The 11,518-nt window shown below is 40.1% G+C and overlaps 1 protein-coding gene across 1 annotated transcript; it reads right to left on the minus strand.

Annotated features, from left to right (window-relative positions):
* Positions 1 to 6,641: 6,641 nt before the first annotated feature.
* LOC121529850 (uncharacterized protein K02A2.6-like) lies at positions 6,642 to 10,637 on the minus strand. The gene is made up of 2 exons (XM_041817847.1): positions 8,183 to 10,637; positions 6,642 to 8,124 (listed from the first exon to the last, which is right to left on the minus strand). Exons 1-2 carry the CDS (start codon positions 10,459 to 10,461, stop codon positions 8,118 to 8,120), a joined length of 2,286 nt encoding a protein of 761 aa, XP_041673781.1. The 5' UTR covers positions 10,462 to 10,637; the 3' UTR covers positions 6,642 to 8,117.
* Positions 10,638 to 11,518: the final 881 nt, after the last annotated feature.

Below are 11,518 nucleotides of genomic sequence, written 5' to 3' on the forward strand. Positions count from 1 at the left end.
AGATTTAAAAAATCTTTGGTAAATCGATAGATATAATCAGAAATAAGTCATACAAGGTCAACGAAGGCATTCCTAATAATATTATAGACGCCACAGTTTTCCGCGGTTTGTGGACGTTAGAGTAGGCGTGGCCGGATGAAAATTCGTGACAAGTTGCAGTGGCATCTTTTTATACCCTTGCAGAGGGTATTATAATTTTGGTCGGAAGTTCGTAACGCAGTGAAGGAGACGTTTCCGACCCCATAAAGTATATATATTCTTGATCAGGATCAATAGGGGAGTCGATATAGCCATGTCCGTCCGTCCGTCTGTTTCAAAACTGTCTATATCCTATAGCTCCCATAGGAACAATATAGTGAAAACTGTATTTTAATTCCTGTTGCTATTTTAGTCAAATTTTTTTTTTTTTTTTTTTTTTTTTTTTTTGGTTTCTGGGGTTTTTGGGTTAGACTGGGCGTGGCTTGAGGGGAAAACTATTCGCATTGGGGGCATCATAGAAACCTACATGCTTAATCCGAACTTTCTATCATTTATAGTTAACGAGATATAAGCTTTCCTAGAAAATGGGAAAACCGTCTTTTGGGCTTGGTGGGCTATAAGATGCGCTGACTTCTAAAGATTATGCATACTAAATTTCAGCTTTCTAGCTCTGATAGTTCCTGAGATTTCAGGATGCTGAAATAAACTTGCACTGCGTATGGACCTCAAGAATCTTCATGCTTAATCTCAATTTTGTATCTCATAGTTCCTGAAAATCTCGGAAACTATAAGAGCTACAAAGTTGTGCTAAGGAATACGTATTTAAGAGACGCCATTGCAACTTACCACGAGTTTTCATTCGGCCACGCCCACTCTAACGCCCACAAGCCGCGGAAAACTGTGGCGTCTATAATATTACTATGAATGCCTTCGTTTGACCTTGTATAACTTAATTCTGATTATACCTATCGATTTACCAAAGATTTTTTAAATCGGAACAATATTTCGCTATTTATAAAGATATTTAAGTTATAAGGTTATTATTAAGGCAATTGAAAAGGCTTAAAGGGCGAAGTTATAAGGCTATATATAAGCACTATCAGTTACTCAACATACTTTTTCTATTAGCAAAATGAATGTTTTAAAATTGTGTAAAACCGTAACGGGTATCGTATAGCCGCGTCACTCGACTATAGCGTTTCCTCTTGTTTTTCATGTCCCGCTGTCGACTATTTGTAAGGACTATTTACCCCGAGTTTATAGTTCTATTTTGTTCTTGGCTCCATTCTTTTTTAAGTTCAGTTCCAGCTTTATGATATTTTCTGTCTCTGTCCTGTTTTGTAGCTATTTGTTTCTTATGCATCTGTGCGCTGTGTTAGCTTGCCAGCTTGCTAGTTTGCTTTGACTTTGCATGCTGTTCGGCGAAAGTTCATAGAGACGTCAGAATGTTGGAAAGCAAACGGCAAATGACACTAATACCAACGCGGTACCGTCCAAAGAGCTGTCAGTCAAAGTGCAGCACAAAGACATTCTCTTGTTAAGTATGTATGTGCGAGTGCATGTTGGTTGGCCAACTTAAAGGAGAAACGCGTGCCTTTGTATCGAAAGGGTTCTGAAATAATGATAAAAGTATCTGAAAGTATGCAACAATTTATTTTGGAACCGCCAGGCTGTTAGTTAAAAGAATGCAGTTTTTCAGTTTAAAACAAGAAATATCCAAATAAGTAAACTTGAAATGTAGTAAGTACTTTTAAATTTAGTTTGGTAAATAAATAAATAAAATACTAAAAATCCTTTGGAACATTTTTACTGGCATTATGTTGTATATCATGTAAATAAGGGCTCTCGAAACTTCGATCCCCAAGGCTTGCCCTATTTCATCGGGTTACTCCTCGTGGCTTTTTTTTGATGGGGAATCTGCCAGTCGCTTTTGTTTCTCCCTCTATTGCCGTTCTAATGGCGTGCTTGGCGTTGTTATGTGACCTTCGTTACGTGTTGGCAAGTTCATTTTTAGCGCGCCAAGCTAACTCACAGACACACAAGTAGTTGCAAGTGATTCAGAATGTTCGGGATGTGTGTGTGTGTGCGTGTGTGTCAGTTGCACACGCCCCATTATGTGCCCTATACGCTTTAAACATGAACTTCGTGTATATTCTTCGACACGGGCAAAAATGTATGTATAAATATGAAAATAAATAAGCTTGTGTGTCAGCGGAGGACTTATTCCACACAAGAGCAGCTTGCACTCACGCACAGTGCTGGTCAGGCTAATAGTGCACTGCTTTTATGGCAGCTCCTTTAAAAGCTTTTATTAAATTACTGTAATTATTAATGATAATTATGTATTTATAATCCTGACAATAGTTTTACAGATAAAAATGTTATAATTTTATATACTCATTAAAAGTGTTATTCTCCGGGCCGCATCTGTACGAAAACACACACTGGGTCCCTATGTGTGCATACTTATCTGTCTGAGTGTCGCTCGTTTGCGAGATACAACCTAATTTACCCGCGTCTTCATTTTTCATGCATGCTAATGTGTAATATTTTGACAGGCAAGCTCTCTACCGCCACCACTGCAGCCCACTGACACCACCCACTTGGAAAATGCCACCCACCTAAGCCAGCACCTCTGATGGCCCACAAAGTCAGACAGGCTGTCTAGGCTGTTTACAGCTGTGTATTATGGCAACATGACTTTGGCATTTCCCACCCTCCACCTATTTTCCCTGGTCGTTACCTCTTTTTGCGCTTTTCCCCGGCTTACCCGCTTCCCTCATTTTCTCCCCTTTCACCGCATTCCCACTTTGTATGCAAATGTGTTTGGCTTATGCTCGTGCTTAAGTCAAATTTATGGGGAATAACTTTCGGTTAGTATTTTGACCAATTGTACGACAAATGTTTATTAATTGCGGTGGCCATTGCAGAAGTCCTGGGCTCTTTGCGTATTTACATTATTATTGTTATCAAGTGCATTGGGTATATAGGGGAGGAGCGACGGATAACCGACTTTGATTACTGATCAGTAGTTTAAGGAACTACTACAATGGTGCCTTGATCACCCTTTAGGGTACAGTCTCAAGATTTTTAAGCCATGCAGGATTTCTGTGACAAATTCGGGCAACAGGTAACCATAAGCAGAAACTTTTCTCATTTAATATTTGGCAAAGATCTGGTTCGGGCTCCAACTTTCCGCCAGTTTAATGTATACACAGATGCCATATGCACCATGTACATATACAAGGCGGTCATATGCAGTATTTCGAGAGTATGTGGTATATCGCATGTGTGCAGTCTTTTCCTGCTCCTTCTCCAGTTTGCACAACTGCCGGCGGCAAAGTTTTTTGGCATGCTGTGAACGGCTGACGGAAATTTCAATAGTTTTACAGCGAAATTTGCTTAATCCGGGAGACCGCCGGAGCGGTTGCACCCGGAATCTTGAGCCGGGGTCCTGGAGGCGTGGATCTGGGAGATGAAGAGCCTGGTGAGGGAATGCATTGTAGGTGGCGACACACTGACAGAGTGACGGGTTGAGGATGACGGCGCGGATTTCTCGAGGGCTTCTGTAAGTCCCGGCTTAAGCCATTTCATTCCATTTTCACTTCAACATCCATTGCATCCATTTTCATTTCATTCCATTCTTCGATCCGTCATCACAGTTCGACAAGATGGAATTCAATTGTATTGTCATGTGTGGATGGGCGATGCGGTGGGTGAGTCCTTGGTGCCCGCTTTTTCATTCTGAATTTCATTTTCATTTGCAGCCGCAGTGTCACCAGAGAAAAAAAGAGACAGAAGGATAAGACTGCACTACACAGAGGAGCTACCGCTCTGCCTTTATTAAAATCTAAATCATATATAATAGATGCAAAAGTGCCAAAAAATCCCTCACTTTCAGGCTCATCCTTTCAGCTCTATCCTAAGCCTAAACCATATTTTTCACTCTGTCGAAGAACTGCCCGTCTGAGCAAAGTCGTCTGCTTAGGAAAATAAGCCACCTGTTCGAGATCACCAGAAGGTGAATATGGAAAGCTTGTAAGAAAGTCAACTTTGTGCCGAGCTTGTTTCATTGTTTAGCCCACTTCTCAAAGCGCAAGAAAACAGTTGAAGAATGAATGATTGTAGTATAGACCATTACCTCAGTGGCAATGTCTACATTGCAAGCAGCATAAATCAGAAATTTCTAAGGTGTAGAGCGTGTACAGAAAAGATGGTCGTCAGAGAGCTCTTAAACTTAATTAACGTAATGAGTGACCTAAAAATGTCAGCATATGAACGCTTTTAGCGTTGTCCCCGTGTCGAATGCATCGACTCTCCCCCATTCCAACATTTTTTCTTTGCAATCGATTCACTTTCTCTCACTCTCACTCCACGAAACGAGTGTCCTGAGCCGGGAAAGAATAAAGAAAAACATAAAACGAGATTATTCAAATCGAAGGCCTTGATAGCAAATGCATGCGGTGGCGGCAATCACATTGACTTGCGCCCTCATGCATATGGATGCGAGCTCGACGTATTTGTTTATGCGCCCGCCATCTTGATCCAACACGAGCGCAAGCACATCTGTTTATTTATGAGTTGTGAGGGCCGCCTTCACCACCACCTTCCGCCTGCGACCCCTTTCACAGCAAGCCCGCTGCTCGGATTAACCGCATCCCTGCCAATGTAAAGGCACTTTGTGCGAACTGTGCAATACATACATCCATATACGCATCGAATGGGGGTATACCCAGCGCACATTTATATGGCCATTTTCCCAATATGTCAGACAGGGCAAAGAACTTGAAAGTTCATTTCAGCATACATCTAAGTATATGACTCTTTCAAAAGGATAGCTACTAAACTAACCTAAGAGATCTGAAAATAAAATAATTTATTTAGATGAGAAATATTTTGAACTTTGCCCAAAAAGTTATTTTTAGTATAAAATTTGGACATACCGCAACTTGACTTTAGAGATCGTCATGAATACATTTGGGACATGCCTCCTGTGGTTATTGGCGTAATAGTCACAAGCTATCTACTGGTTTCTTTAGAACATATCGAAGATATTTCCCCATCTAAACATCACACAATCTATCCATGATAGATTCGAAAAGTTAATGATCATTTACCCTTGCAATTATGCTGTATTATATTTTAATGATGTACTCGTATTATTTAGATATACGAATCAGCCAAATGCCAATGTGTTGTGATATTTTAAGACGTATATAAGTTAACAATGCAACTGTGATCTGAGCTAAGAACACGACAACGGACAGCACACGAAGTCTTACGACGGGCGCTGGCCGACGGCCTTCCTCTGAGTCGGGTGTTTTCATCTTTGTCAACCGCCGCGACAGTATAGCTGAAGCTAAGACCCTGCTATCAGCTTACGAGAGGAAGGGCGGTAGCACCATAGTCACCGACCGTGGCCACCACCCGGCCCCGGCCTCGACCCGGCTACCAGGTTACAAGAAGAAGTTCAGCAGCATCAACGTCACTGATCGTGGCCACCACCAGGTCTTGATCGGTGCTCTGCAGCGCCACCTGACTGCAGAGACGCCTACCGAGTGACCGACCGTTGTGGGCAGCAACTTTCCGCAACGGTACATCAGAACTAACAGATCCGTGAGCAGCACGTGCCACGGCGTAACTGCCTGCAAGACTTGTGCAGGCGGAGAATATTGTGGCCAAACACGCCGCCACAATATTCCATAACCTCATCTTATATCGGGAATAGTTATTAGATTATTTTGAAATCAAAGACAGATTTTTGAAAACTTGCGTTGTCTGAGCTAAAGGCGAACTATCAGCAACAGCTGAGGGGGTATATAATAAAAAATTTTTTTTTATTTTAAAAAAAATATTTTTATATATAATTTTTTTTTTTTTTAAATTTTATTTATTTAAATTATTTTTTTTTTATGGGATAATTATTTTTAAATTTTATAATTAAAAAAAATAAAAAAAAAAAAAAAAAAAAAAAAATAAAAAAAAAAAAAAAAAAATATAATTATTTTTAAAACAAAAATTATAAAATTATTTTTTTTTATATATATAAAATTATTTTTTTTTATAAGTGTTATATCGTATATTTTATTCTTATTGAAAACTCAATTACATTTTTATGGTGAAAGAAGAAGAAGTAATAAACAGGGATGTATTTTCAAAATGATAACTATCGCAAACTAAAAACTATCGATTATTCATTAATGTGATTCCTTTAACTTAATACATAACAATACTTCCCCCTCTTAGGGTGATGATGAAAATATAATTCTTGGTTGTCGTATGCGGGATGATCGTCGTAGGGTTGGTTTTGTGTCCACCTGCACCTGTGGTGTAGACGAATCCATTTGTGGTGCTTGTTGAGTTTGCTCCAGTGCATCCCTATGATCCAGTGATGGCGAAGTTATTGGAGTGCTGAAAATGTCATCATTATCTTCTTCATTGGTGGTACTCTCAATATCTCGGTGGACTGTATCACTTGAAGATCCCGAAACTGCGTCTTTGTCTTCGGAAGAGTATTCCAGTAATTTGCTCTCCCTCTCGCGGATGAATCCTTTTGCACCTTGTGAGATGCAACCTCGCATTTGGTTGATATGTCTTTTGAAGAGTTTTCCATTGTATAATATTTCATAATGAAGATCTCCGAGACGCTTTGTAATTTTTTCCTTGCACCCATTTGTCCATTCGAGGGTTTCCGGATAAAAAGTAAACTTCATCGTGCGAATGGAACTGTCTATATGAAGGGTTGAAGTTCATGACTCGTTTTGCGGAAACTTTCTCTGTTACATTTTCTGGACGGATTAAATCAAGTCGGGTACGCAATTTTCTGCCCAAAAACAATTTTGCCGGAGGCTCTCCGGTAGTGCAGTGTGGAGCATTTCGGTATTGTTGTAAGAATTCGTTCAGGTCTCTTCTCATTGTGTCCGAAGATGTTCTCATTGCTTTTAATGCCTGTTTTACTGTTTGCACATTTCGTTCGGCTTGCCCGTTTGTGGCAGGATGATATGGCGCCGTTAATTTGTGATATCTGATTCCCGCAGATGTAAGGTAGTTTTTAAATTCTTTTGACGTGAAGTTTGTTCCATTATCCGTAACCAGCATCAGTGGGACTCCGTAAGTTGCAAATAATTCGTCTAAGATGGCGATCGTTGCACCTGCCGTAATTGTTTTCGTTACCTTCACCTCTAACCATTTTGAGTAGGCATCAGTTATAATTAATAACATCATACCATGAATTGGCCCCGCGTAGTCTATATGAATGCGCTCCCATGGGGTTTTAGGGTATTCCCAGTAGTGGTCGGAGCATTTCGGCGGTAGTTTAGCATTTTTGGCACAGGACTCGCATGCTTTTCCTGTATTTTCGATGTCTTTATCTATTCCGGGCCAATACACAAAGGATCGAGCGATTCCTTTCATTTTTACTACACCTAGGTGTGCTCTGTGTAACTCATCAAGAATTGTTTGTCGTAATTTCGTGGGAATAACAATTCGGTGTTCAAACGTAAGGCAGCCATAAGAAAGGCCGTATATACATTCTGGGCTTTTATATCCATTCTTGGCCAAACACTGACCATTCTCGAGTAGTTGCAGAATCTTTCCTAAGTGTTGGTCCTTCCTTGTTTCTTGCGATATTCCCTTGGCTGTCACTGGAAGTTGCTTAATTTGTCGTATCATGAAATTGTCGAATTCATCAAGCGAAGAACTGTCTTCCACTTCCTTTATAACGCCCGCTTTGATTGGTAGTCGAGAAAGGTAGTCTGCATTACTGTTTTCTTTAGATTTTTTCGTTATTGAATCAAAATCAAAATTACTCATGAAGTCTGCATAATTAGCCATTCGAGAGATGCACAATGTTGGAAGTGATTTACCTGGGTGCAAAATTTGTGCGAGGGGTTTATTGTCCGTTATTAATGTCCAGTGCCTAGCGTATAAATATTTGAAGAATCTTTGGGTCGCCCATACGATGGCAAGTGCTTCTTTGTCGATTGGTGAGTATTTGAGTTCTGCTTGGCTTAACGTGCGGCTCGCATATGCAATTGGTCGTTCATTGCCGTTGGTTAGTCGATGAGATAGGACTGCGCCTATTCCTGTGCTGCTTGCATCTGTTGCTAGTAGTAGAGGTAGAGACGGATCATATGGCATCAGTACCTGTGGGGATATCAGAATTTGTTTAATTTGTTTGTATGCAGATTCTATTTCCTGAGACCAGTAGAATTTTCCTGTCTTCAAAACGTTGCGAAGCGGTCTTTCTAGTGTCGATAAGTTTGGAATGAAATTCGAATAGTATGTTGCTTTTCCCAAAAACAACTGTAACTGCTCTATTGTTGCTGGTCTGGGTGCATGTATTATGGCCTCAATGTGTTTGGTTGATTTGTGTATTCCTTGTGCGTCGATCTTGTGGCCCAGAAATTCTATAGATGATGCCGCAAATATACATTTTGATTTATTTAGTTTTAATCCGAAATTCTGCAGCTTTTCCAAAGTCTTCTCTAACGTTTTTAGCAATTCTTCCATATTTCCGGCGTATATCAATATGTCATCGAAAAAATTAAGTACATTTGGGATGTCCTGTAATACTGTTTCCATCGTTCTTTGCCAAATAGCTGGAATGTTTGCTGCACCATATACAGCGCGCGTTGGTCGAATGAGCCCGTGAGTGATTGTATTCAGTGTAAGGGTATGAGCGAACTCGTCGTCAATTCGTAAATGTGAATATGCATCAGTAATATCCAAGTGTGCGAATATTGTAGCTCCTTTCATCTGGTTGAATAAATCTTCAGCTCGTGGTATAGGATGTTCATCGATAATCATTTGGGGGTTTAATGTAGGTTTATAGTTGCCAGTTATTCGAATGCCCCCGGTCTTTTTGGTAACTACGTGTGTTGTTGAAGCCCATTCGGAATAATCTACCTTCTTATAGAATCCTGCAGAAATTTTCTTGTCGATCTCTTTTGCGTAGGCGTCACGCAATGCAAATGGTACATCTCTCGCTCGTGCAAAAATCGGTTTTGCCCCTGGTTTCAAGTGTACCTTAACTTCTGGCCCTTTGAATGTTCCTGCTGTAGTATTAAAAACCAAATTGTATTTAGTGAGAATTTGTTGAAGCTGACCTTTTTTGTCTTCTGGTAGTCCAGTTGCTTGTACTTTAATTGCCTTGATCGCGCTGCCGTTGGATGTAAACATATCTAGATCAATGGCGTCCTCAGTTCTATCTTCATCGAATAATTTCTCGAAGTTGATTTCCTTTGCAAATTGTGTGATCCACTCGCGTCCACACAGTGTATCCAGATTCCCCTCCACCACGTACAAATTAAGTTTCCGTGTGGTGTTTCCATATGTTACGTTAAGGGGCGCTCGTCCTATGCATGTAATTTTATGCCCTGTATAGCTGGAGAATTTGCGGTCGGTTTTCTGAAGACGCATTGAAGGTTTAATTGCTCGAAACGATTGCTTGTTTATAATACTGCACGGGGCACCTGTATCTAATTCCATTGGTAGTCGAAATCCTTCAATGTTCATTGTAATCATTTTTCTTGTTGCTGCCCTCATTGCATTGACTGAATTTGTAGGCTCTTCAAATTGCCATGCTGCTTGATTGTCAGAATCATCAGCTTCTGAAATTTGTTTGGTACTCGATCTACATACTTTGCTTATATGCCCGATCTTTCCACAATTAAAGCATTTCTCGTCTTTGAACTTACAGTTTCGTCGCAAATGCTGACCTCCACAGCTATAGCATCTTGTTACTTTCTTGCTGCTCTCCGATCGCTTTTTGATTGGGCTGTATCCCAATTTGCATGTTGGTTCGACCTCTGTTGTTGTCTTTTCGCTCACCGTGTTTGCAGACCTCAAAAGTAGTTCTCTGGAGTAGGCGGCTTCATATGCTTCTGCAAAAGTAGCTGGCTTTTTTGCGATCACCTCATCACATATACTGCGACCCTCCATGCCGAAAAGCATTTGTTCTGTAAGCATTCTGTCTAAGAACGAACCAAATTCGCAAAAGGATGCTGCTTGTTTTAAGCGAAGTACGAACGTTGCCAGTGGTTCCTCTGGCTCTTGTCGAAGTTGACGAAATTTGAAACTTTCTGCATACATGTTTCGTTTGCCATCAAAGTGATTAATTAGCACTTCTTTGATCTCCCTGTACTGTAATTCTTCGGGACACTTTGGACTGATCAGTATACGTAAGGCTGTATTCAATTCTGAGCCCATATGCACACGCGCGTAGTTGTGGTGCTCCTCCTCTGGCACCTTGCTGAGTTGTAGTGCCCACTCGAATCGACTGAAGTAATCTTTAACTGTAGAATCTTCCCCGCTCTTGTAGCTTGGCATTGCAAACTGCGGCGTCTTTGCAGTTCCTGGAATCCCTGCATTTTGGCTACCTTGTGCCACTGCTATGCGAATTGCATCAGCCAGCGACTCAATGATCCCGCTTAGATCATTATTTGAAGTCGATGTAGCCCTCTCTGAATTGGTAGAAGCCATTCCTTTTGACTTCTGACACCACTGTTATATCGTATATTTTATTCTTATTGAAAACTCAATTACATTTTTATGGTGAAAGAAGAAGAAGTAATAAACAGGGATGTATTTTCAAAATGATAACTATCGCAAACTAAAAACTATCGATTATTCATTAATGTGATTCCTTTAACTTAATACATAACAATAAGAGATAGAACATTCAACATGCAGATTTTGGGCGTCAATCTTAGAATTCTGCAAGTGCTGCGATTGAGACTACTGAACTGAAATTTACCTTCACAAGCTTAATGTCGTGTTCCCTATTCTAAGACCTGCATAAGGAAGAAGGGAAAAGTGTCATAGCAACCCTTTACTTTGTTCAATTTCATTTCAAAATAAAATCTATTTTAAATGCTTATCAATTTCAACATAAATAAGTAAATAGTTTAAGAGAACGATACATAAACCGATCATGTAGCTCATTCGGAAAGATAGGCTTAAGCGATATATGATTAAGATACGAAAGGAAGGGCACTTTAATTATAGCCCGATAGCTCCATATATGGTATGAAAAACTTAACAATTACGTTTCTTTTTCCCCCAGTCCATGTACACATACAGAATATAGTAATGCTAAGATTAATTTTCGTACAAGTATATGTGTACCAATAAATAATGTATATCGACATATCGAAATGTTTTTTTCAATTTGTGGTCCGCAACGTAGTTGTACGCAGATGTACCGCCGGCCATGAATTAAAATCTTTTCTGTTTAATATAAATTTATTTCTGTGCAGACATGTTTGCCGGCACATACAAACGGGAATGTCCGTATATCCAGAGCGGCATAAATATGCATATATTCCATTTTGTGTGAGTGTGTGTGTGTGTGACAATCAATTCGATTTCCATTTTTGCACAAAATTTATGCGCCGTGCAATTTTATTGAATTTGATTAGAAAGGCATCAAAGCCGCTGCTGCTGCTTCTGTGGCTGCTGCCTCAATGCTTCTATACTGCAATTTGCACACCGCCAGGTGGCAGAAATCATGTAAAGGTCGTTCATCGACAGAGGAGCC

The sequence above is a fragment of the Drosophila eugracilis genome, unplaced genomic scaffold, assembly GCF_018153835.1.
Source record: "Drosophila eugracilis isolate 14026-0451.02 unplaced genomic scaffold, ASM1815383v1 contig_1963, whole genome shotgun sequence".
NCBI lineage: Eukaryota > Metazoa > Arthropoda > Insecta > Diptera > Drosophilidae > Drosophila > Drosophila eugracilis.

Bases quoted from the DNA above. Each gene is read 5' to 3' on its own strand.
- LOC121529850 (XM_041817847.1), bottom strand. From the start codon at position 10,461: ATGGCTTCTACCAATTCAGAGAGGGCTACATCGACTTCAAATAATGAT.